This window comes from Hyperolius riggenbachi, chromosome 9 (assembly GCF_040937935.1).
Source record: "Hyperolius riggenbachi isolate aHypRig1 chromosome 9, aHypRig1.pri, whole genome shotgun sequence".
Taxonomy (NCBI): Eukaryota; Metazoa; Chordata; class Amphibia; order Anura; family Hyperoliidae; genus Hyperolius; species Hyperolius riggenbachi.
In genome coordinates, this window is record NC_090654.1 from 119409563 (window position 1) to 119436280 (window position 26718).

The 26718-nt window shown below is 42.2% G+C and overlaps 1 protein-coding gene across 2 annotated transcripts in view; it reads left to right on the forward strand.

Moving 5' to 3' along the window:
- PLCB2 (phospholipase C beta 2) overlaps positions 1 to 26718 on the forward strand; it is a 377710-nt gene that overhangs the window by 171974 nt on the left and 179018 nt on the right. For both annotated transcript variants that reach the window (XM_068253400.1, XM_068253401.1), the window contains exons 4-8: positions 10748 to 10888; positions 14894 to 14973; positions 18653 to 18706; positions 20939 to 21014; positions 25920 to 26020. In XM_068253400.1, the coding sequence (XP_068109501.1) occupies positions 10748 to 10888; positions 14894 to 14973; positions 18653 to 18706; positions 20939 to 21014; positions 25920 to 26020 (452 nt within the window). The remainder of the gene's footprint in view (positions 1 to 10747; positions 10889 to 14893; positions 14974 to 18652; positions 18707 to 20938; positions 21015 to 25919; positions 26021 to 26718) is intronic.

Sequence of the window (26718 nt, forward strand, 5' to 3'; positions counted from 1 at the left end):
TGTCACTCATTACAGCTATAACCTGAGGCAAGTCATAGCAACTGAGTGATGAATGGTTAAAGAGACTCTGAAGCCAGATCAAAAATGGCTTTTTACCTTATATTCATCTGAGGCATGTTTGCCCCTGCTAAAACGCCACATCCCCGCGGTAGTAAAACGAGGGGTCTTTACCCCCCAAATCCCCCCCCCCCGGCAAAATCCACAACTTTCTTGGTCGTGGATTGTGCTGCTCATGGAGGCAGAGCTTTTGGCTGTATGCTCTGCCTCCATGCGTGTCTATCAGCCGGCGGATCTCCGCCTCTCCCTCGCCCATCTCAGTGAAGGAAGACTGAGAGGGGCAGGGGAGAGGCGGAGATACGTGCTGATAGATGCATGTAGAGGCAGAGCTGCTGCTGAAAGCTCTGCCTCTACAGGAAGCACTCCCCGGGCACTACGGAGGGGATTTGGGGGGTAAAGACCCCTCGTTCTGCCGCGGGATAGCGGCGTTTTAGCAGGGGCAAACATGCCTCAGATGAATATAAGGTAAAAAGCCATTTTTAATCCGGCTTCAGAGTCTCTTTAACCTCCTTGCCGGTTATCCCGAGCTCAGCTCGGGGTAACCTGCGCAGGAGGATATCTCAGGCCCTGCTGGGCCGATTTGCATAATTTTTTTTTTGTTACAAGCAGCTAGCACTTTGCTAGCTGCTTGTAACTTCCGATCGCCGCCGCTCGCCGCCGATCCGCCGCAATCCGCCGCGCCGAGTCGCTCCCCCCCGCCCCAGAGCCCTGCGCTGCCTGGCCAATCAGTGCCAGGCAGCGTTGAGGGGCGGATCGGGATTCCCTATGACGTCCCGACGTCCATGACGTCGGTGACGTCATCCCGCCCCGTCGCCATGGCGACCGGGGAAGCCCTGCAGGAAATCCCGTTCTCAACAGTTCAGTAATAGACAGAGGACGTCTCTTGAGTCACTGCCACTTATCATGCTGTGGATCTTTCCCCTAACCACACTGATAAGACATCATGGTTTCACACGCACTTTGTTCATCATCAATATTTGATCTAGGATGGATGTTAGGGGATAGATTTTAGGGCCTAGGCAGAGCAATTTCTCAGCTTTGCTGCATTGCACTTATCTTCAGCATCCTCATCCTGCATTTTATCTGTCGGTTGCTGGTTACATGAAAATAATTCTACAGATATAGCAATTTATAGTTTACCCAGGGAGGCTCTTCATATCTAGATGAGGTATCTGAATACTGACAGTGCACATGTGCAATCGAATTAACAACTTATCTATTCTCATTAAACAGTAATAAACCAAAACCTCACACAGACCACTTTGGGACTATTCTTTGCTGTTGCAGAGTGGGTAAAGGACCAGCATTTGTAAGTGGACCTGAACTCTTGCACAGGACAGAAGAAAAACATAGAGAAATGCACCCTGTATGTATTTAGAAGGTTTAGCCAGTCTAATTTCCCCTCATCTATGCATAATTGCAAGTTTTAATTTGATCTTTCAGCTTTTTCACCTGACTACCATGGCAGACATGGCAGATAAGTTCATTTGAAAGCACTGGATGTTAACAATATGTCTGCTTCCATGTAAGCAGGAAGTAGAAACAGTGCAGATTTATTGTAGGATATTGATCAGCTGGAACAAAGACATTTTTTACTTTAAAGGCTATTATGCTACTGCTTATCTTTGAGCGCAGATAGGAAGTTCTGAATTCAGGTCCGCTTTAATAGCTTTTTAATGATTAACCACTTGATGACCACAGTGGTAAACCCCCCTAAAGACCAGGCTGATTATTACTAAAATGGCCACTGCAGCTTTAAGGCCAAGCTGCAGGGCCGCACAACACAGTACACAAGTGATTCCCCTCCCCCCTTTTCCCCCCACCAACAGAGCTCTCTGTTGGTGGGGTCTGATCGCCCCCCAGTTGTTTGCTTTTTTTATCAATATTTACGTTCGCTTTTTTAAAATATTTTTTTACTTTCTCTTTATTTATCTTATTTCCTCCAATCCTCTCCCTCCCCCCAACCGGCCAATCATGCGATTGGCTGTCATAGGCTTCTGCCTATGACAGCCGATTGCTCTCTTGTCCCACAGCGGGACAGCCGTGTCACACGGCTGTCCCCAGTGCAGCGCTGCTGCTGATCGCAGCGCTGCACAGAGTAAATAGACGGTGATCACGCCATCTAACAGTCTCCCGAACGGCAATAGCCACTCGGAGACTGAAGACGGGGCAGAGCTCCGCCCCCCGAGAAGGAGATGCGCACGCATACTGCGCGCGATCTCCTTCAGTAGCCGGCTCTAGGACCTGACGCCAATTGGCGTTAGGCGGTCCTGGGGCTGCCGCCGCGGCCACGCCCATTTGCGTGGAGCGGTCGTAAAGTAGTTAAGATGTGTTAGCAATTTGCGTATAAATAAACAGAATACAGTTAGTCCCCCACTTACACACGACTCAAGTTACAATGTTTCAGAGATACATGCAAAGGTTCCTTCATGTGCAAAATACACAATACTGTTTTTTATTACATATTTTTGTTGTCAAATGTTACAATATGGTATAAACTGCTAGAAGCATTTTAAAATCATTTATGTAAAAAAGTGGTATGAGCGCTCCTCCACACTATATCAATTTTCCAATATTATTGGACGAATCGCTATACGGAATGGGGGTATCACCTCCCCTAAAATTAAATATCTACAAGAGTCCATACAGCGCTCACTCCCCAAGTGGGGAGTGAGCGCTGTACGGACTCTTGTACAAGTTTAAAAACATTAAAATCATTTATCCACATTTCACCATACCACTGGACTCAACTTACAAACAAATTCTATCTCCTGAAACATGCCCTGTTTGTAAGTAGGAGATGGCATGTATAAAGGCTGAATTTTTTGTTTTATCTCTTATCACGTTACCCATATTACACGGCTATGAGGGCCCTTTTGATGTATTTACACAGAAAGGTAAAAAAAATAAACATTGGGGGCTCTCATTTTACACATTTTAATATGTAAATCTGAAATGCAACAACATGCCAGAATTTTTTTTATTGTTTATACATGTACAAATTTTGAACATCATAATTTATGCCGAGGTATATAAAATAGTTATACATGGGAAATGTGATACCACGCAAAGTACAATTAGGTTTCTCAAGTACTTGCAGTGCTTTATAAAACATATGAAGATTTGTTGAAATGTGGTCATCTGTGGAGGTTCTCTGGGATTGGGTATTCTGCAGAGACTCATTGAGATTGGGTACTCTACAGAGATTCATTGAAATTTGTTACCCTACAGAGGCTCATTGAGATTGGGTACTCTGTGGAGATTCATTGAGATTGGGTATTCTGCAGGGACTCATTGAGATTTGATAATCTGCCGAGATTCATTGCGATAGGGCACATTGCACAGACTCACTGAAATTTGGTACTCGCTGAGACTCACTGAATTTTGGTACTCTGCAAAAACTCATTGAGATTGGGTACTCTGCAACGTTTCATTGAGATTTGGTATTCCGGGAGACTCATTGAGTTTCTATACTTCAGACATGCGATTTTTCATGCATCACTGAAACCTGGATTGATGCCAATGCGGGCCCCACACTGGAAGCAACCATCCCATACAATTACTCAGTCCTAAGTGAGGGAAGACGAGACCGCAGAGGAGGGGGTGTAGCAATTTGTGGCAAAACAACTCTGCAGCTCAGGGCCCTGAATGTTGGCTCAACAAAGTCCTTTGAATGTATAGGCGCCCAGATCTCAGCTGGTAAAGGCTTCAAAATTTCAGTGGTTTATCGTCCCCCCGGAGATGCTGACCCTTTCCTACAGGAATTCCCAGAACTTCTGGCCATGCTAACTCTGTCTTATCCGAGATGGATCATCCTTGGTGACTTCAACGTCCGGGCTGATAACACTCAATCACAAGATGCAAATGAACTAATAAATCTCATGGGTGGACTAGGCTTCACACAAGTTGTAAAATCAGCTACCCACAGAGGAGGGCATACGCTAGACTTACTGTTCCACCTCGGAATGGACATTAGTAACATAACAGTAACCCCAGTGGTGTGGTCAGACCATCACATAATACAGTTTACTATTGAACATCACCCTATCAAGCAGCTCCCTAAAGAAACAATCAAAACCCGTCCCCTGAGTAAATTAACACCGGAGAGGATAACTGCCAACCTGGATTTTACAAATCTGCTCCACAGCCAAATGGACCCAAACACTCTAGTAACCCAGTACAACACCACGATATATGAAACACTTGACAGTATTGCCCCATGGCGCACCAAATCAGCAACCAAAAAGCAGAAAGCGAATTGGTTTGACAAAACCATCATGGATCTAAAAAAGAAAGGGCGCAGACTAGAAAGACAGTGGCGTAAATCAGGGACTGAGGAGCACAAATCTAGCCTAGTTCAACACCTCAGACAATACCAACAAGCAATAACCAAGAAAAAAATTAGACTTTATCTCGCACAAAATATCTACAGCCAACAACAGAGCTGCTCAACTCTTCCACACAGTGGAATCACTCTGCAATCCTTCCTGCCTAAAAGCCCCAACCACATACTCCAGGGAAAGGTGTGAAGAATTCTCTGCCTTCTTCACAAACAAGGTGTCTACCATCCGTGCCAGCATTACACCAACTACATCAATTGACCACTGGACGTTGCATATGCCTACTACCGTACCACCATGGCAAGTCTTTGACACTCTGAGTGTAGAAGATTTTGGAATTCTCATTCAAAGTCTCCGCCCCACTACCTGCGACCTAGATCCTGGCCCAACTGGATCCTTAATGCAGTGCCCAGAGCTGATCAGGCCAGCACTTCACAAAATCACTCAGTGCTCCTTGCAAAGTGGTCTTTTCCCAGAAGAACTAAAGAAAGCAATCATAAAACCCCTCCTGAAGAAACCATCACTAGATCCTGATTCTGTAACCAACTACAGACCTGTGGCGAACTTACCATTCCTATCAAAAGTTATCGAGAAAGCAGTCGCCAACCAGCTAGAAGCCAGGCTTACAGATAACAACATCTTTGATACTTTTCAGTCAGGATTCAGGAAAAGGCACAGCACTGAAACAGCATTAGTCCGAGTAATGAATGATCTACTTACTGCAAGGGACAAGGGTGATTGCTCAATTCTGATTCTTCTTGACTTGTCAGCAGCATTTGATACTGTGGATCATGAAATTCTTATCCAGCGACTGAAGAATTACTGTGGCCTAAGGGGTACTGTTCTTAGATGGTTTCAGACCTTCCTATCTGGCAGGACACAGCAAGTATGTCTGGGCACACACTACTCTAATCCAGTGCCACTTGCCTATGGAGTTCCACAGGGTTCTGTACTATCACCATTACTCTTTGCAGCCTACATGCTCCCACTGGGCAAAATAATCCAGAACTATTGCCTAGGATACCATTGTTATGCAGATGACACACAACTGTATCTGTCCTTCAAGCCTGGCACCCAAGACCCATCAGCATCCATAAATGCGTGTCTAGTGGATTTACAAAATTGGATGAACACCAGCTGGCTGAGGCTGAACTCTGACAAAACAGAGGTGTTGGTGGTAGGTGGTCCACACATGATGGATAAAGTTCAAAACGCTCACCACCCCAAACTATCAATTGGGGGAGATACTGTACAGTATAAAGACTCTGTGCGAAACCTTGGGGTGATCCTGGATGGAAATCTAAAACTCAGACAGCAGGTATCAGCTGTCGTCAAGTCTTCCTTCTTCCATCTAAGAAATATAGCGAAAATCAAACACCTTATCCCAGCTGAAGACCTACCTGCCCTGGTTCACGCATTTGTATCCTCCCGCCTAGACTACTGCAACGCCCTGTTCATCGGATCTACAGATAAGGCTCTGCGCCCCTTACAGCTAGTACAGAATGCTGCAGCCAGACTCCTAGCCAATGCCCCCCGCAGCTCACACATCACCCCAGTACTGCAAACTCTTCACTGGTTGCCAGTAAAATGGAGAATCAATTTTAAGATCTGCCTGCTGACATTCAAGGCTCTACACCACATGGGACCCAAATACATAGCGGATCTATTGGAACTTTATGCCCCTTCACGCACCCTCCGCTCTGCCAACAAGATGAAGCTGGTTATTCCCAGGATACACTTAACATTTGATGCTCGGGCCTTTTCCTACGCAGCCCCTACTCTATGAACTCACTTCCACAATCAGTACGAGAGGCTCCTTCTCTGGACAGCTTTAAAAAAAGGCTAAAAACTCACCTCTTTTCCCGAGCCTTTGAGACTGCATAATGCAGGGTCACAGCGCTTTGAGTCCCCAGGGAGAAAAGCGCTATATAAATATTATTGTTATTGTTATTGTTACTTAATCTCTGCAGACAGTACAGAGATCACTAGGACTGGGTACACCTGCATCTGCAGAGACTCTTTGAGATATGGTATTTTGGATTCATTGCGATTAGGACTACTTTGAAGAGGTTCACTCAGATTTGGTAATCTGCAGAGATTCGTTGAGATTTGGTATTAAACAGAGATTTATTGATATTTTTTACTGAGGAGAGAGATTCAGTGGAATTTGGTGCTCATAGGCTGTAGTCTATAACACCTTACATAGTGAACCCTCATCCCTCCTGTTATTATTTAGTGGCCATTCGTATTGTTGCAGAATTAATAGCTTGGGATTATGATCTGAAATGTGGTTTAAGATCAGCTTGGTAATAATGTGAAGGCAAGTAAGTGAAGCGAAATTATTTGTATATAGCACTGGACCTCTTTTAAATATTATTATTATTATTGTTGTTATTGATCCATATTTTGCAGTACTAAAATGGCACTGTTTCATTATAATGTTAACCAGACTTTGCTTCTACTTGAAGCTGTAAGGCTTTATTCACATCTAAAATCGAAATCGCTGACTACAGCGATTTTTGATTTTGTGGGCAATTTTTGCCCCCTCCTGACGCTCGGCTGGGCACTGCAGTTTTTTAAAGCGCTTTTGCAAATCGCTTTTGCAAAGCGAATCAGCTTTTTCTTTGATCCGGAAATGAATAAATACAGTGTATTTATTCATCAAAGTGCTGGGGAAATCGCTATACAAAGCACTTCTTCAAGCACTTTGTGATTTCCCTATACCTTCTATTAAGCAAAAACGCTCAGAAAATGGTACAGGCAGCGCTTTGTTGAGCGGATTGGAAACGAGCTGCTAAGATGAGAACACTCTCATAGGGAATGATTGCACAAGCTTTTTAGTCCGATGTTCAAAATTGCCGGTGCTTGAAAAAAGGGCGAAATATCCTAGGTGTGAACAAGCCCTAACTAAAACATTTCAATAAATGCTTTTTATACAGTGTAATCTGTTTTTTCAAGTCTTACCATTCACTTCTACAGAGTGTGAGCAGACCAGAATCTATGCATGTATGAAAGCTTTCATCGATACAAATGGGCATTTATTGCTTAAATTCTGAGAAGTGTGAATTACAGGCATATTTCTAGAACACAAGCCTGGAAAAATCAGAATACTCCCCGCATGATCGTGGTTGTGGTGCAAAATCCAGGCACAGAGCAATGAAACTTCAGTGATGTACTTCCTGTCCAGCAGGAAGCATGTGACTTAGCAGGGGCGGGGCTATGCAAATGGAACAGTCTGACGCAGGATAATGTGCAAAGGGGAATGGTGCAGTGCTGCGGCACAGTCTCATGCTGCAAGGCAATTGCACTGCACCATGTGCAAAAATAGTCTGACCCTTATAGGATGTTAACCACTTCACCACTGAGGGGTTTTACCCCTTGAGCACCAGAGCAATTTTCACCTTTCAGCACTCCTTCCATTCATTTGTCTATAACTTTATCATTACTTATCACAATGAAATGAACTATATCTTGTTTTTTCCGCCACCAATTAGGCTTTCTTTAGGTGGGACATTATGCCAAGAATTATTTTATTCTAAATATGTTTTAATGGGAAAATAGGAAAAATGTGGGAAAAAATTCATTATTTTACAGTTTTCGGCCATTATAGTTTTTAAATAATGCATGCTACTGTAATTAAAACCCATGAAATGTATTTGCCCATTTGTCCCGGTTATAAAACTGTTTAAATTATGTCCCTATTACAATGTTTGGTGCCAATATTTTATTTGGAAATAAAGGTGATTTTTTTTTCAGTTTTGCGTCCATCCCTAATTACAAGCCCATAGTTTATAAAGTAACAGTGTTGTACCCTCCTGACATAAATATTTAAAAAGTTCAGTCCCTAAGGTAACTATTTATGTATTTTTTTTATTGTAAATTTAAAAAAAAAAATTTAATTACAAAAAAAATTGGGGAGTGTGGGAGGTAATGAGTTAATCTTTTGTGTAAAAGTAGTGTATTTGTATGAGGAAAAATGCTTTAGGGTGTAGTTTTACTATTTGGCCACAAGATGGCCACAGTAACATTTTATTTATGCGACCTGCAAGCGTCCGGAAGGACACTTGCAGGAAGTACAAAGAGGCTGGGAACTTTTTTTTTTCTTCACAATGATTGCTGCTTCTCGTAGAAGCAGCGGATCATTGCGGGGGCTTAGATCAACGAACAGGAATGGATTTTCCCGTTCATTGATCTCCGGGCGAGCGGGCGGCGGCGTGCATGCGAGCGGGAGTGCGCGCATAAGCGAGCGGGAGCGCAGGCAGTGGCGGGAGCGCGGGAAGTACGGATTTCTCCATCCCTGGTGGTAAACGGATGGAAAAAGGGACGGAGAAATCCGTACGGGTGGGGGTAAAGTGGTTAAAGGGATTTTTTTTGGTAAAAGTGGACTCCAATTAGCATAGTTATGTATATTGCAAGGATTCATATAAAGTATTAATTTGGCTTGATTATTTAGTTTTATGTGCAAATAAAACACAACCACTCTAAGTGACAGATAGGAGCATCAGTTTGCTACCAATCAATGGATTAGAGCAGACAGAGCCGGGACAAGGTTCTCCAGCACCCAAGGCTGAGACACCAAAGTGTGCCCCTCCATCCCTCCCACCTCAGCCATTCCACACTGATTGCTATTAGACTAAGAGGTACCCCAGGGCCCCCAAACACCCCAACTCCTTAATTTCTAGTTATCTGGGTTGCAGTCACTGCCAAATATCCTCTTTTCTTATTCCTCTCTGCTTCAAACACAATAGGGGAATCATAGCTGAGCGAGCTGTGCGCCCCCTCCTACTCTGCACCCTGAGGCTGGAGCCTCTCTCGCCTCTGCCTCAGCCTGACCGTGAGAGCAGGTGTTCAGACAAGTAACTATGGGTCTTGATGTGTGCAGTTAATGACTTGTGCATGAAGGAGGACGTTTGTATGCAGTCTGTAAACTATATGGTTGCCATAGTTGCAAAGTGCACTTTGAGCATGGTTTCAGATTTGAAGTTTCTTAGCTGGTTACGAAGTGAAACAAAAAAATCATTTTAATAACATTTAAGTGTAAAATCTTGTGTAGTACTGATTTATGGTAGTGGTACTTTTATAACAGAAGTAGATTACCTCTTTAAATGAGTCACAGTCTGCATATGGACTCAACTTTTAACTGTGATTTTAAATGGAGAACCATTTGTAAAAAAATTCACTGTACGTGAGTCCACAGAGGAGCACAATATGGCATAAACAGAGAACTGTTATATGTATGTATGGTATGCTTTCTGACAACTGGATCCACATTTCATTGTAAATCCACTTTTGTTGCTGGTTTGAGAGGAACACACAGTGGCCTCACTGGTCGGTAAAAAAACGTAGGTCGCTAAAATACAGCTTTCTGTATTTTACACAATTTTTCCAAATTCAGTAAGATTTCCCCTCATGCGGTAGAAGTTCGGTAATTTACCAAACAAATGTTGCTTCAATTCACTGAACCCTGCTCGGTAAGTCTCACTTACCAGCTGCGGAGCAGGTCTGACAGCAAGCTGTGAGTCTGTGTGCATGAGTTTTTCTGTCCAGTGCAACCCTAGCATCCCTTTAGATGTGCTGCAGCCACCAGAGGGAGCTCTTCACATCTAAAGGGATACAGAAAAGCCTTTTAAAATGTCTCCTCCCTCTGCTCTGCATTCTGAAGTCCCACCCTTCAGAGCATCAGACCAAATGGGGTGAGAAGCAGGGCTGTGTGGCTCTTCCTATTGGCTGCCTGACTGTCTGCTACACCTGTCAATGCTACCACGTGGAGATTGTGAGTTATCAGCTGGTCAAAGCTGGAGGTAAATACTGAACACTTTAGCTTGATTTACCTTGATTTTCCAAATGCTTTAATCTTTGTGAATTGCAATTTCTTGGCATTTTTGAGGTCTTTACCACACAAGTTGGTAATTTACCTCACTAGTCAGTAATTTTACTTTTCAGTGCGGTAATAGCTTTAGTGACTTGGTATTTGGCAAGGTGATCAGTAAAATCAGCAGTTTTCTACTGAATGTGGTAATGCTGAAAACATCTGATTTTACCAATCAACTTGCCAAATGCCAGTTCACTAAAGATATTACCGAATTGGCAAGGTGATAGGTAAAATCAACTGTTTTGTACCGAATATGGTTTTGCTTAGTGAATTGAGGCTATTGGCTGAAAAGTAAACTTAGGTAAATTACTGACTTGTGCAGAAGAAATGTCAAGAAATTGCAATTCACAAAGATTAAAGCATTCTTTTTTTTAAGTAAAAGAAGGCTATATGTATGACAGCTAAAAATGAATTTGCACAAACTTTAATGTGTGACATAAAAATTTCTGATTTTCCTCTCTAACATTTTTGTGTTTAGACTCAGAAATTACGAGAAGTTTTCAACCTGGACTTCCCTGAAAACAACTTCTTGGCTAAAACATTGTGTATTGTCACTGGACCTGACATGGTGGACCTTACCTTTCACAACTTTGTATCCTACAAAGAGAACGTAGGCAAGGTAATGCATTAATTGTTCAACTCCTACTAATATTAGAAAAACACTGTAGCTACCAACTCAGCTAAAACCAAGCAAACTATCATATATTGGAGGTACTTTCCTATAGTAATATTGTAGTGCAGAGATGTGTAGAGTTGTGTAGTGAGGATGAGGAGATGTGTGGTGTAGAGTACTGTAGTGAGGAGATGTGTAGTATAGAGTTGTGTAGTATAGAATTGTCTAGTGCAGAGGTGTGGTTTGTATAGTATTATAGTGAGGAGATGTGTAGTGTAGAGTAGTGTAGTAAGTAAATGTGTAGTGTAGAGTAATAGTGAGGAGATGTGTAGTTTAGAGTAATGTGGAGATGTGTAGTTTACAGTCGTGTAGTGAGTAGATGTGTAGTATAAATTAGTAAAGTGTGGAGCAGTAAAGTGGGAAGTTGTGTAGTGTAGAGTAGTGAGTAGATGTGTAGTGTAAATTAGTATACTGATTAGATGTGTAGTGTGGAGTAGTATAGTGCGGGGATGTGTAATGTAGAGTAATATATTGAGTAGATGTGTAGTGTGAAGTAGTAACTGGGGAGATATGTAGTATAGAGTAGTGTAGTGAATAGGTATGTAGTATAGAGTTGTGTAGTGAGGAGATGTGTAGTGTAGAGTAATAGTGAGGAGGAGATGTGTAGTGTAGAGTAATGTGGAGATGTGTAGTATAGAGTCGTGTAGTGAGTAGGTGTGTAGTATAAATTAGTATAGTGAGGAGATATGAAGTGTGGAGCAGTAAAGTGGGGAGTTGTGTAGTGTAGAGTAGTGAGTTGATGTTTAGTGTAAATTAGTATAGTGTATAGATGTGTAGTAGTGTGGAGTAGTATTGTGAGGAGAGGTGTAGTGGGGAGATGTGTAGTTTAGAGTAATATAGTGAGTAGATGTGTAGTGTGGAGTAGTATAGTGGGGAGATGTGTAGTGTAGAGTAGTATAGTAGGGAGATATGTAGGATAGAGTAGTGTATTGCATAGTTATGTAGTATAGAGTTGTGTAGTGAGGAGAGAGATATGTAGACATAGGGCAGCACGGTGGCGTAGTGGTTAGCTCTCTCGCCTTGCAGCGCTGGGTCCCTGGTTCGAATCCCAGCCAGGGCACTATCTGCAAAAGAGTTTGTATGTTCTCTCCGTGTCTGCGTGGGTTTCCTCCGGGCACTCCGGTTTCCTCCCACATTCCAAAAACATACAGATAAGTTAATTGTCGCCCTCTAAAAAATTGGCCCTAGACTACAGTACTTACACTTCATAATATAGACATATGGCAATGGTAGGGATTAGATTGTGAGCTCCTTTGAGGGACAGTTAGTGACAAGATATATATATATACACTGTACAGCGCTGCGTAATATGTCGGCGCTATATAAATACTAAAAAAAAAAAAAATAATAATAATAATAATAATAATAATAGACTAGCGTTGTGAAATGAGGAGATGTGCAGTGTAGAGTGGTTAAGTGAAGAGGTGTATAGGTGATTAGTATAGTAAGGAGGTGTGTCGTGAGAAGCTGTTTAGTGTAGTGAGCAGATAGCCAATCTGGAGCAGTGCAGTGCGGAAAGGTGCAATAAGGGGATATGCTGTGAGAAATGTGCAGTGAGGAGAAGATATGCTGAGAGGAGCTGTGTAGTGAGCAGATATGCTGTCAGGAGCAATGTAGTAAGAAGCCCAATGAGTATCTTCAAGTACTCATGTGCACCTACCCTAAAGTGAGCTTGAAGTTTATAGAGTATATGTAAATGAATTTTCCGAAAATAATATCACCATAAGGTGCTGGCATAAACAGCAACAATTCAAAAGATGCTCTGCGCTCGGTATGTTTATAAAAAAAATAGTTTTACGTGATCAAAACTCTTTAGGTGGGTGATAATGCGCCTGTTAATAGCCAATAACTTTATCACTACTCATCACACAGACATTATCTATATCTTGTTTTTTTCACCACAAATTAAAGGGAAGCCGAGATGGGTTTGTCAAATCATAATACAATGACCTGCCTCTGTGTCCTTACATTGTGTCTCCAACCACCCCCCCCCCCCCCCCCACCCCCCGGCTCTGCTGTCCCCCATTAAAAAAGCACCAGGCTAGCGACAAGCAGATTGTCGCTATCCTGCTATTTACCTTAGCCTGTCAGTCACTGCCGCTCCCCCGCCTCCTGAATAGCATGGCTCCCCGCCTGTGTCCCTTCCCTACCCGCCTCCGTAAGCCAATTGGAGGAAGCTTACAGCTCATTGAAGTTTATTCACGTTCTTTATTATGAATGGACATGGCCCCTGATCGGGATCATGCCCATTCATTACAGGCACTGCAATTGGTTCCGGGAAGCTTTTTCCCTTCCCCAATCGCTGAAACGGTCCCACGGGTACCACCGATGATGAGGATACTTGTCTAGGTACACTAGACGAGAATACTCGTCCAGATAGGCTTACGTTTTTAAACATAAAGCAAGCACGTTATACCTGTTATATATGTTTTTTCTAAACTTGTCTAAACTTGTCTGTTGCCAGCCTCTCTTATGTTCTATTCAAACATGGACTTAGTGGCAAAAAGTTTAGGCATCCTATTGCCTTATATCTAAGCAATGCTACATCCATAAGTTGTGAAGCATGACCATAATTGGATTTGAGGGAAAACCTATGCTTACACAAACACCTATACTGGCATTAGGGCCCTTTCACGCAAACTGTATTACTATCTGATGTGTGGACACAAATTTGCTGATTGCAAGGACACAGTGATTAACATAGTAATTGCGGTACCCTTTTCACGCTGCTGTAGTTCAATTCTAGCACAAACATAAAAGTAGTGCATGCAGCATTTTTCATTCCTTTGCATTTGGGTTATCAATGAGCCAGGGGTAAACCCAGGATTTTCAAGGGGCAATTCCTAAAAGGTCTCCCTCAGCCACGCACAATACAGTATAATAATATGGTAGGGCATCATGCGGGGTACACACAATGCAATTTTCCGTCCTATTCATAGGATCTGACGATTATTTCCAACATGTCCGATCTGCTCCCGATTGACAACGCGATCGACCTGGAGCACTTTCATGTAATGAAGGGGAAAGTGAAGCATTCCCCCAGAAGGGGCACAGGGCAGATCACAGCATGCTTGTAATGCCAATCGTGATTTTCAATGTGAAAGAGGCCTTAATATTAGTATGCATGACAGAAGACGCTCTTCTTAATGTTACAGGCAGCAGAGGAGTTAAGCTGGCCATACACTGGTCAATGTTGCCAACAGATAAAGTAGATCCCTCTCAGGTAGTTATCTGATCAGAGAGGGATCTATCTCCACACACTGAACACAGTTTTTCAATAGATTTATAGCATGAAATCAATTGATCATCTGTGTGCACTGCCTGCCGACCCCAGGTCTTCCATTCCCCCCTCCCGGGACAGTGAAGCTACTCACACCTGTCCGCCAGCGATTCCTCTCATGTCTTCTCTCCATCGCCGGGACTTCTTCCTGTTTCTTCACTCTCAGGGAGCTGTGTATCACCTGACTAAACAGTGAACACTAGAGGCCTTTAGTGTATTTCAATAACGCAATATGCTGTGAATTGTATTTGCGTCTTACTCAGTCAAATAAATGATTGTATCTATCTTCCTTCTCCTAAGAATGATTTTTTAAGATATTCCACGGTTTTATTTTATGTTTAAATCTACTTTTTAAGTTTTACCTGTTTTAATGTTTTTGCTCAATGACACATTCATTGAAGTATGCCAGAGCTAAAATCTATGAACTATTGACCCCTTTTATCTCTTTCCTGCTCTAAGAAGCCATTTTCTGCTAGGAAAGTCAGGACTGAGTCAGCCACTTACTTACCTGATATTTTACTCTTTCAGGCAGAGAAAGAAAAAAGGAACACAGCATAGTTATTTGTGTGCTAGGCACTGTACATACCCATGTCTATCTCATCATGTCACATGTCACCTCGGATATCCTTTAAATTCATGAGTATCTTGATTGTTTTTTACATCTTTTGCAGGACTGGGCCACTGACATTCTAGCAATAGTTAAAAATCCCCTTCTATACAATGCTTCCCGATACGCCTTTTATGAGAAAATGTAAGTCTTCTTTTTCCTCTTTTCTTAAAGGGGAACTTCAGCCTAAACAAACATGCTGTCATCAAGTTACATTAGTTATGTTAATTAGAATAGATAGATAATATAATCTCTTACCCACCCTGTTTTAAAAGAACAGGCAAATGTTTGTGATTCATGGGGGCTGCCATCTTTGTCATGGGGGCAGCCATCTTTTTGGTTGAAAGGAGGTGATAAGGAGCAGGAGACACAGTTCCAACTGTCCTGTGTCCTGATTACCCCTCCCAGCTGCACACGCTAGGCTTCAAATGTCAAATTCAAAATGTTAAAAAAAAAAAAATTGCATCAAAACAGCAGAACGAGAACAACATCATCAAAAATCCCATCATGCTTTGCACAGCATCAGGGAAAAAAAGCCCGGGCAGTTTTCTTCTGTGCAGCTAAAAATGAGGCTTGTATAAGAGAAACAAAGTTCTGATGCTGTGAAACTGTTAAAGAAACACCAGGCCTTTTCAGTGCTGCTGAGTCGATTTTTAGTCCGGAGGTTCACTTTAAAGTACCCCTGAACTCCTGAACTCAGATTGAAATAACATACTTCTAACATTTTTTTATTAGCTGTGCTAGGATATAATTCATAGCACTTGCCTCCCTCTTTAGTGATTCCTGCCCCCCCCCCCCCCCCCCAGTTCTGCTCAGCCGAAATCTTCGACTTGAGCAGAACGTCGAGGATGGGCTAGGAGGAAGTGTCAGTACTTCCTCCCCTCTGCCCGTCATCAGGGACGCCCCCTCCACTGGCCGCTATTAGTTCCTATCTGCACAGCACGCTGGGGAGCTGCGCTGTATGCGGTCCTGAGGTAATTTAGCTCACAATGATAGTGTACTAATACATTTATTAGTACACTTTTGTTCTGAGCTAAATTACCTCAGGACCGCACACAGCGCAGTTCCCCAGCGTGCTGTGCAGATAGGAACTAATAGCGGCCAGTGGAGGGGGCGTTCCTGATGACGGGCAGAGGGGAGGAAGTACTGACACTTCCTCCCCGCCCATCCTCGAGCTCTGCATCGTGGCTGAGGATTGTGCTGTGAGCCTTGTCACAGCACAGCTAATCTAAAGGCATTAAAGAGACACTGAAGCGAAAAAAAAAATTATGATGTTATGATTTGTATGTGTAGTACAGCTAAGAAATAAAACATTAAGATCAGATACATTAGTCTAATTGTTTCCAGTACAGGAAGAGTTGAGAAACTCCAGTTGTTATCTCTATGCAAACAAGCCATTAAGCTCTCCGACTAAGTTAGTCGTGGAGAGGGCTGTTATCTGACTTTTATTATCTCAACTGTAAGTGAACTGTTTACTTTTTCTCTGCTAGAGAAGAGGTCATTACTTCACACACTGCTCTGAAAGAATCATTTTGAATGCTGAGTGTTGTGTAATCTGCAGATATTATAGAATAATGCAATGTTAGAAAAAACACTATATACCTGAAAATAAAAGTATGAGAATATTTTCTTTGCTGCTAATCTTCTAGTAATTATTCATAGTACACAACCAATTCATTATATCATATTTTTTTTTTCGCTTCAGTGTCTCTTTAAACTCATTTTATTTATTACAGAGGTCGGGGTACTTTAATACTGTATGTATTTTCTCAACTCTTTGATATTTTGTATGGTTATTGTGTAGCATTGTCTATACTTGTCATAGCAAAATGAAATCCTCCTCAACTTTTTGTTGAATATTAGTTACATCTTTATGCCACCAAAATGGGCATAAGCTAAAGCATACCATAAACAATAAACAATGTTTCATATGGCACTCACCAGGTACTGGGAAACTCTCAGAATTGACAGTTAGAACACATCTGTCTCATGAAGTCACATCTGGTCATCGCCATTAGATATGACATGAGGCGGTTTTCTTGCTGCCAGGTAACAGCAGGGCATGTGACGGCTACACATATTACTGCCAGAAGGTCCTTGGTGGACAGATGGAAGGCTGAACTCCCTAACTAGCATGCAGTTCAGCTTCCTGTATGAAAGAGGCCTTTAAGGGCTCTTTCACATCAGAGCTTGCGTTGGAGAACGCTCAAAGCATACGTTTTGTTGTATGCGTTTTAATGCGTTTTGATATGCGTTGCACTGCAGTGAGTGTGCGTTTTTAATCCGTTTTCAATGCGTTACTGCACATAGAAAAACGCAGGTAATTCTTTTTTCTTTTAGTTTTCAACTTTCTACATTGTTCCTCTGTTGCATTCTGGGACTGATTGCCTGCGTTAACGGATTAAAAACGCGCATAGTGTGCGTTTTACATTGACTAACATTGTAACGCATAAAGCTAGCGTCGGCCGAAAAACTGCGCCTGGGTGCAGTGTAACGCAACGCACAAAAAGGCTGCGTTATATGTGAAAGCTAAAATGAAAGTCTATGGACTTTCATTTCACCTTGGGTAACGCAAACTTTACCCTTTGCGTTTAAACGCAGAAAATCTGCCCTAATGTGAAAGAGCCCTAAGAGGAACTTTAACCCAAGATTGAACTTCATCCCAATCAGTAGCTGATACTCCCTTTCCCACAAGAAATCTTTCCCTTTTCTCAAATAGATCATCAGGGGGCACTGGGTGGCTGATATTTTGGTGAAACCTCCTCCACAGAGTGATGTAATGACCATAATCCTGACAGTTTGCTGTGTACAAACCTTGTTGACTTGTGGGAAATAACAGCTTTTTCCAACTGCCAAACACACAAAGGGCTTGATTCACTATGTGGTGCTAACCTACTTAGCACGTCTAAAGTCTTTAGGCGCGCTAACCAGGGTGCTAAGTAGGTTAGCACCGGTTTTCTCAATCAGATCGCGCGCTAAGTACCGCGCGCAAAGTTTTGCGCGCACAAAGTCCTATGCGCGCGCTAAGTCCCATAGGCTTTAATGGGCACTTCGCACGGAGCGCCCTGCGCTCTGTGCAGTGCGCGTGTAAAGTTTTACGCTCATAAAGTTTTGCGCGCGAAAAGCTCGTTTAAACGTGCTAAGGGGGTTTTCACAGGCGTGCTAACAGTTAGCACCGCTTTGTGAATCAAGCCCTAAATCTCTCTCTATGCATAGAGATCACCGTACAGATCACCTGGCAGAACTAAAGATGTCACCAACAGTGATACATTTCAGGATACAAATCAAAGACAGGAAATATGTTACAATAGGCAAACACTGACTAAATAATCTATAAATGAATATTGTACACAATTGTATTCATTATGTCATTTTCACTACAGTTCCTCTTTAACTGAGCACTTAAAGAAGACCATAATGAAAAAACTTAGTTTGATATCAGTTACATAAGACATGATACATATTAATACGGTAATAAAAATGAAGAAATACGTGTATTTTACTTTTCAGATGCTGTTATTTTTATATCTTTTGTCTGGTGAAGTGTACTTCCCTCTTGTGGTCGGCATGTGCTAATTGCCAGCCAGCTTTCTCCTCCAGCCCCTCCCTCCTGGATATGCTTATTAGCTGACACAGAACATTTATATTGCGCTTTTCTCCTGGCGGGCTCAAAGTGCCTGTGGGATTGTATACCTACACAGGTGTTTGTCTCCATGTGACACTGTGTGACCCTGAGCATTCGTATCTATCATAAAAAGATCTGTTATGTGCTTCCCATTGCTGATGCTACTGTGTGTTTTCCTCTTTGTGTTCCTTTGTGTAGACATATAAGGCTCACGCTCCAGCTAAATTCAGAGGGAAAGATTCCTGTGCGCAAGTAAGTAACATGCAGCAACTGGATAGATACTACCTTATAAACCTTACTTAAGGTGAAACTCTACTATTGCTGTTAACTTGAGGAGACACTGTTGTCTTGTGTTCTAGGACCACCAGGAAGGGAGTGGCCCACTGGTAGTTCAGACATTCATACTCCCTTAGAGCACTATCATTTGTGCAAAACACAGCACTCCTCCTAATGTCACGGGATTGCAGTATGTGATGGTGGACAGACTGGAATAGAGCTGTGATCATGTTACCACTATAATATGAGCAAGAATACACACCTTTACTGATTTCATGTTTAAAGAGTAACTGTCAGGCTGCAGAAGCTAATTTAAACCTCTATTCTCCTGTGTTAAACAGTTTAGAAGGAAGCCAAAAAGCCATTAGTGAAGATAAAAATCTCAGTTACCTTTGATGTGTGCTTATCAGAAAAGCTGTTAGACCTAAGAGGACGCAAGCCGCATACTATACTGCAAAGCATTCTGGGGCCCTCCCCTCGGCTGCTAATGAGACGTTACAGCAGCTTGTAATCAGTCCAGCGCGTAGCACTGATAAATCTCTGGGCCGAGTACACTGCAGGAGTCAGCTATTGTTCCTAGCCACATGGCTCATTAATATTCACTGCACACTGTGTTATTCAGTACGAGCTTTTCTGTGATCAGGAAGCAGGCAGGACATGACGACACATTTGACAGAAAAACATGGAACCTGCCATGAGCTGTCAGGAGCATCAATCTCTGCATATACTATATAAAAATTATGTGAAGTACAAACGTGGACAGTGAAATGCATATGTAATGTAAGTACAGCCAATCTTTAGCTACTGATATATGTGTTTATTTTTTCTGAGACCTTATACCTAACAGCTCCTCTTTAAATGCAGCTATTTAAGGGGCTTAAAGTGGATCCGAGATGAAAAACTAACTATAACAAGTAACGTGTCTATATATCTTATCTAAAGTTTAGATAGTTTACACAACAAATCTAGCTGCAAACAGCTTCAAAAGTTTATGATTATTTATTCCTGTGATACAATGAGGGCAACCATGTTCTGTTTGTCACAGGCTGAGGGCTGGAGATACTATCAGCATGCCTGTGTGTAAATTCAGTCCCCTCTCCTTCTCCCCTCTGCCTCTGAGATCAGTGGCTAGTAACCTCCTCCTCCTCCAGCCCAGACTGAGCTCCCATAAGCCCTTGCTACAGTGCCAAGGCACAAAAGGAGCTGTGGGCGAGGCTTGTTTAGTTTATAGGGAAGTAGAGTATTAAAACAAAACAAAAAAAGTATTTGGCTTGAGGAATGCCCTATAAACTATATGAAAGGAACACAATTATGCAATGAGTAAAAGTTTATCTCGGATCCACTTTAAGATACGGGAATGCACAATAGAATAAAAATCCTGTAATTTAAGTCAAGGGGGACAGCTAAAAGGCCAGGTGAAATAATGTATTTATTATGTGAACTACTTTCAGTCCAATCACACCTAAAATAACTGTTTGTAGTCATTTTGTTATATACTGTAGCATGGCCAGCGATCTCTGTACAGGTATACATGGCAGACTCATCTAAGCAGTATATTATTTCTTATGGAAAGGGGAAGGGAGATGGATACACAAAACTTGGAGGCCTCCTGTTATGACAGTGGAATAAGGGATAAAGAGCTAACGTTGCTGTTGAGATGGCCGTGCCCTTTTACAGGAGACAAAGCTGCCCACATCCTCTCCCTATGCCATCATCCCCCACATATGAAGCAGTCAGGAACTGGGAGAAGGCAGCAGAAAGTTTCTTTTGTAACTGCTTTCTCCCATCCCCTCCATTAAAAAGAGATTAACTCTTATTGGACAGCACCACATCTACAACAAAGTCTCATAATTATGCAAATGTTCTGAGGTGCAGTACAGGCCACAGAGAGGCAAAAGAAGGAACCGGAGACAGCCTACTCTGCTGCCAGCTCCATGCTTGCCAGAGGGATTTCTGAATTCCATGATTAGGTTTTCTAGAGAGGGCCTAACTGGTTGATTCAGGCAATGCAGACACTTTCCTTTTGTCTTTTTATAGATCACCTCAGTGTGATTTGCACATACAGGAAGAGTCAGGTTTTTACACATGGGAGATGGGAAGGAATATTTCTACTTGCTGCATTCAATTAGCCAGCTCTCTAGTAGTAAGGGTGGTATATACTGTAGATAACTGTCTTCAAATCATTTTTCTTCTCTCCCTTGTGAATAGTGTTTTCCAGATGTTTCCTGCAGACAGGAAGAGAGTGGAAAATGCATTGCAAGGTTGTCATCTACCTAAAGGGAAAGTAAGTCTCCTGTCATGTCTGTTTTCTTTATCACTGTACCCACGCTTGCATGTACATAAACTTAATATAATGTCCATGTCAATTCAGTAATTATACAGTATTAAAAGTAACTCTGAGGTTAGCAAAACACTTTGACTAAGCTCCATTCACAAGCCAAGTCCCCATACTTACATTCAGGTGTGTAACTCCAAATGTATTACAGTCAGTGGATCAGCATTGCAGTATATTGAGTTGAGAACACAGCCTTTAGCAGAACAACTGCAAAGCCTTACCTCATCATTTCAGCCCTCAGTTTCATGCAATTACCTTGCTTGGCCTAGAGTACACAGTGTTTTTAGTAATACCCAGATAACTCAGGGTGACCCAAATCCACTAGGAAAGTATAAAGGGCGAAAACAGTCCAAAAAGCCCTCTATTAAAATACAAATAAATGCTAAATGCAATTTTGCCTTCTTATAACAGAATTGTAATTGTAAAACAGTATTTGTGATAATTCAGCTTTAATTGGGCAGCTTTGGTTTCCCGTGATGCATCACTTATGAATATGCAAATCATCTATTTATGCCCCTAAAGCAAGGCTGCACATCCAGAACTGCAGGTGTATAGTGAACTTGTAGCCGATATATGTTACAGAGCCAAACCCATCTCACATGCATACAGCTGTTTCTGACTTTCTGGTCCTGGATTGATATGGCTCTATGGGATAGGGCTTGGACTGTCCCATAGAGCCTTATCAACAATCCAATTTAGTTATATAGAGCCTAGGTTCTCAACACATGGTGAGTGTACCCCAGGGGGTAACTTTGTAGAATTCAGGGGTGCTTGAGCTTTTTTGAGTAATTTTATATCAGTAAGTTTTGAGATCAAAATAAATCACACACTAGTGATGAGCGAAAATGCCAATTTTCGGTTCCAACAGTAAAAATGACCAGCACAGGATAGTTCCAGCTGTAGGTTTATTCACTTGCACAGTGTGAACAGCATCAGGGGACATCTTAAAGGGGACCCCCAGATGCCACCATGAACCCCCCAAGGCGTCATCACCCCCACCTCCTCCTGGGGCACCAGAGGTGGGGAGGGGCCCCTTGTCCAACCCATGGCTTGGCCACCCCTCTCCTCCAGACCTCCCCCCCCATTCCATGGACCATGCAGGCTGGTATAGCTCAAGGTGCCAAGCCCCACGCAGCAGGAGCTCAGCATTCTGGCTATCCCAGCCTGCATGGGAGACAAGGAGTTAAAGAGGCTCGGGAGGAGAAACTCCACGTTTTTTTTAATATTTCCCACACTCTGAACTTATATAAATAAAATAAATACGTCTATATACATGTTAATACATTGTCTGTCATTTTACCACAGTAACTTTGATACTTTTTTTCCTCCAATTTTAACATCAATTTTCTCAAACTATAAGGTCTTTTTGAAAAAATGTTTTCCTCCTGTTCCCACTATCCTCCTTAAAGTGAACTTCCATACTAAAAATCGACTCCGCAGCACTGAAAAGGCTAGGTGTTTCTTTAACAGTTTCACAGCATCAGAACTTTGTTTTTCTTGCCCAAGCCTAATTTTTAGCTGCACAAAAGCTAAGCTCCACCCCATCAAAGAAAACTGTCCAGGCATTTTAGCCCTTATGCTGTGCAAAGCATGAAGGGATTTCTGATGTTGTTCTGGTTGCCTAGCAGCTGGGAGGAGTGATCAGGACACAGGACAGTTGAAACTGTGTCTCATGCTCTCTGTCACCTCCTTTCAACTAAAAAGATGGCTGTCCCCATGAGATCACAAACATTTGCCTGTTCTTTTAAAACAGTGTGGGTAAGAGATTATATTACCTATCTATTTTAATTAATTAACATAACTAACTTAATGACAGTATGTTTGTTTAGGCTGAAGTTACTTTTTAACATACCCTGCAAATTTGTTGTTTCTAGTATGTCCGGGGTCTTTGCTATTAACCGCTAGTTGGCGGCCGTTAAAACATTTTCCACACTGAGAACAAGAACTTTAAAATCGATTTTCTCAAAAACTATAAGGTCTATTTGAAAAAAAAATCCCTCTTGTTCCTAATGTTCTGCTTAACATACCCTGCTAATTTGGTGTTTCTAACATGTACAGGGACTAATGACTACTTAAGTCAGCAGCCAGTGACTTTAATGTAAAAAAAATGCAAACGCAATATTTTTACAAAACAATTTGCGTTAAATGCAAACGGCGAACAGCCCATGTTCTGCAGGAACTGTCCACCAGCAAACTTTTTACGGGCCATCGCTACCCAGGACACAGAAAAGTGAATTTCATCAGCACTTACATGTGGAATAAAGTCTTTTCATTGTGTGCTGCTCAAAAGTTCGGGTCCACTTTAAAACTTTTCCCTTTCAAATGTCAAACTTTTTAGAATTAAATTGTAACCAAAATTGACTGTTTTCTCTAGAATATTATCAGATCTCAGGGTTTATTTAAAGGTATTCCTCCCTACAAATACAGATTCTGCAGGCCTTGATACTTATGTAAATATACATAAAGTCTATTATGAATGCATGTCAGGGCTAGTAATATGCTGCATCCCTGCAGATGCTTTATTTACACTAAGAATAAGATGCTGTTTCTGGCACAAACTGATCTAAAATAGGTACATGTGAGGAACTAAAGGGCAGACACATTAGTATAAGACAGTTTGTGCTTTCCAAAATTATCATCTAGCTGAAAATATAATATACCATTCAAGTCAATAATCTGCTAGAGCAAAGGAATGTGGAATTTACTCTGACTGAAGAGGTTTCTGCAACAGAAAACAAATAAGGCTGGCTTTACACTGTACCGGATGCACAATAGTGCACTTACAGTGTATCTGCTCAGGATCCGCTGTGTTCCATCTCATATGCTTCGCATGTCTTCAAGCGTTGTCACGTTACTTTCTGCGCATCTGGTCTACTGCTGCTGCTGCCATTTGTCTGGTTCACCTGCCAACGGTGCCACTGCTCACACCACTGCCCTGTCCACTGTGGGGAGAAGCGCCGTTATACAATTCAGAGCCCTGGTAGAAGCATATGAATCTCCCCATTGGATTGCAACAGGCCAATGAGAACCTTCCCTGGGGAGAGAGGGTTTCCATTATCTGTTGCAATCCAGTGAGGGGCCTGATCTGTATACCAGTGATTATCCCCCACAGTGGACCGAGCAGGGTGCCAGCAGCGGTGGTAGACCCAAGGTAATAGAAGACAGGTGAGTAAATTAGCGAAACGTATGTGGCGACCAGCCTAGTGAGAACAGATGCTGTCCATTCTGACAGGTTTCCATCAATTCCATCGGCATCAGCTTCATCTGCAATTCATATCCGGAATTATTGCCTCCAACACCACCTTGCATTCCACTGGTCAGAATGGAACAAACCGATCTGTTACATACGGACTGATGTGAACAGATTATATTGCTCCATTCACATGTCTGTCGATCAGTTCCGCTCCGATAGGCTGAAAGGCATTGTGAACCCAGCCAAAACCTTCTGCTCCTTTTAAAAATGTTTTTAAAAATCATGTTTCATATTCTGTTTTGCAATACAGGTTGTAACTCACCTTGAAGCTGCAATCTCACAAATAATGTCAATCTATTACAAATATGTAACTCTAGAATTAGCATACAGCTATTTTCTTTTCTTTCTTTTTTTTCTTTCATAAAGGGTTCTATAGTATATTTATATTTTAGAGTTTTTTGCGTGTGTAGGACCCAACCATCTGATACATCCTGATGAGTAGCCAGGTAGGTGATGGTGCCCCAGAATCACTAGGATATTATAAGCTGCTAGAAGGGACCAAAAAGACCTTTTACTAAACTTTAGTTTGCTTACATCCTAAATATTACTCCTTTGTCCGTGTAGAACTCATTAAGTTAGTAATTGGCTTAGTGGGGATATAGTACCAAAGTAATTGTTATGCCAACTCATTGCAAGGCTTTGGACCACTCTGGTCATGCTTCCCTAAAAGACCATGCACTATGGTGATATATTATAGTTGTCCCCTGCTGAAACCTCAACATCCATTCATTTATTGCCTCCCTTGCTTTTCATATCCCTAAATAAAGCAAATAAATGTAGGAATCCACCATCCTTTGCAACAGTGTTACGAAGGGCAAGTCAAGACAAAGCACAAAATCACAAACCAGGAAAGCAATGCAGTACACAATCAGAATCCAGAGACAGGTAAATAATAAGGCAAGAGGTGAGACCGGGAAATCACAAACAGGCAATGGGACCAGGAGTTCAGGCAGCTAGCAGCAAGCAGAGGCCTATTAGAACTGAAGCTCAGGCAATGTCTGTAGCAGGGTGGAGTCTTCAAATAGGCTCACTGCAGCTGACTGCAGAATTGCAGAGAAAGTCCTGCTGAGGACATCTGGTGGTGAGTAGTGGATGTACATGACAGTTCAAGTCCAAAATGCCATCCACAGGTAGGACAGGGAATTGCAGGTTTCCTAACACTCGTCTGTCGGTTTTCTGTAAGCAATTTCTTCACACCATGTGTGTCTGTATGTGTGAAAACATGCATGTTTTATCACAGAATCCAATGTAATTGATATAGAAAATGCCTGCAGTGCTTCACTGCTGTCAGTTTTTATCTACATGGGGAAAACACATTCAAATCTGCTCTAGTCAGTTAAATAACATTGGTTCTCAGTTTACCTGTGCAAAAAGCGAGAGGGGCGGGGGAGGGTGACATTCAAAGTTTAGTTTTGCAGGGGAGCCCAGATATTTCTAATTATGCCCCTGCCTGGAGGACCGGAGTTTGACACCTGTGGTGTAGAGGTCTGATGACATCAATAGTGAATATCTATGGATCTTTTATGCCCATAATTATTGTACACTGAGTAGCTTTATAACTATGAAATTATTATTTTCATCTGATTATTATGTATTTTCAGAATGATGCCATCAACCCAGAGGACTTTCCAGAATCAGTCTACAGAACATTTCTTATGCAGCTTTGCCCTCGGCCAGAGATAGATGAAATCTTCACCTCATAGTGAGTTTTTTTCTGAAGCATCCACCATCAGATCATAAACTCCATCAGTTTAAAGTAGACCAAACAAAAGCCACTTGGCAACCACAGCCAGTGTTACCTGTGGGGAAAGAAATCCTGTACTCAAAGTTCCCTAGGGGAAGATATTTCTACATTACCCTGTTAAAATTAACTGTGAATCTGTCAGTTAAAATGGGAATAAACTCAAATAATTAAAGTAACATAGCCAGGTGCAGGTCCTTGGTTTTGTTGTCCAAGTTCCACCAGCAGCACCAACAAGCAGGTGGTGTTCATCTCACCTAATTCTGGCATCACACTGGCTGTGGCATTTGATCTCATAATGTGGTTGCCTTCACTCCCATGCTTTTCAGTCTTATTCCACCTCTTTCCTCAAGCTGATATGTGGCACACCCAGGCCTATGAACACAGGCCTCATCTGCTGTTGACACTCTTTACCGAGAGCACATGCCTCATCTGAGCCCTTTGCCATGTGCCATCCATAAGGCCTTTCTCCTTTAAGATGCTGCGCTCACATGTACTTGCAATCTTCTTATAGTTGTGTCACTCAAAAACAAACAGAAATAAAACCATAGTGTAATACTGTATTATAACAGTGCCACATCCCTCAACACCCAGTGTAAGAAATAGTAATGATGATAGCTGCTTGTGTGTCCACCGCAAACCACCAGGTTATGCAGGTC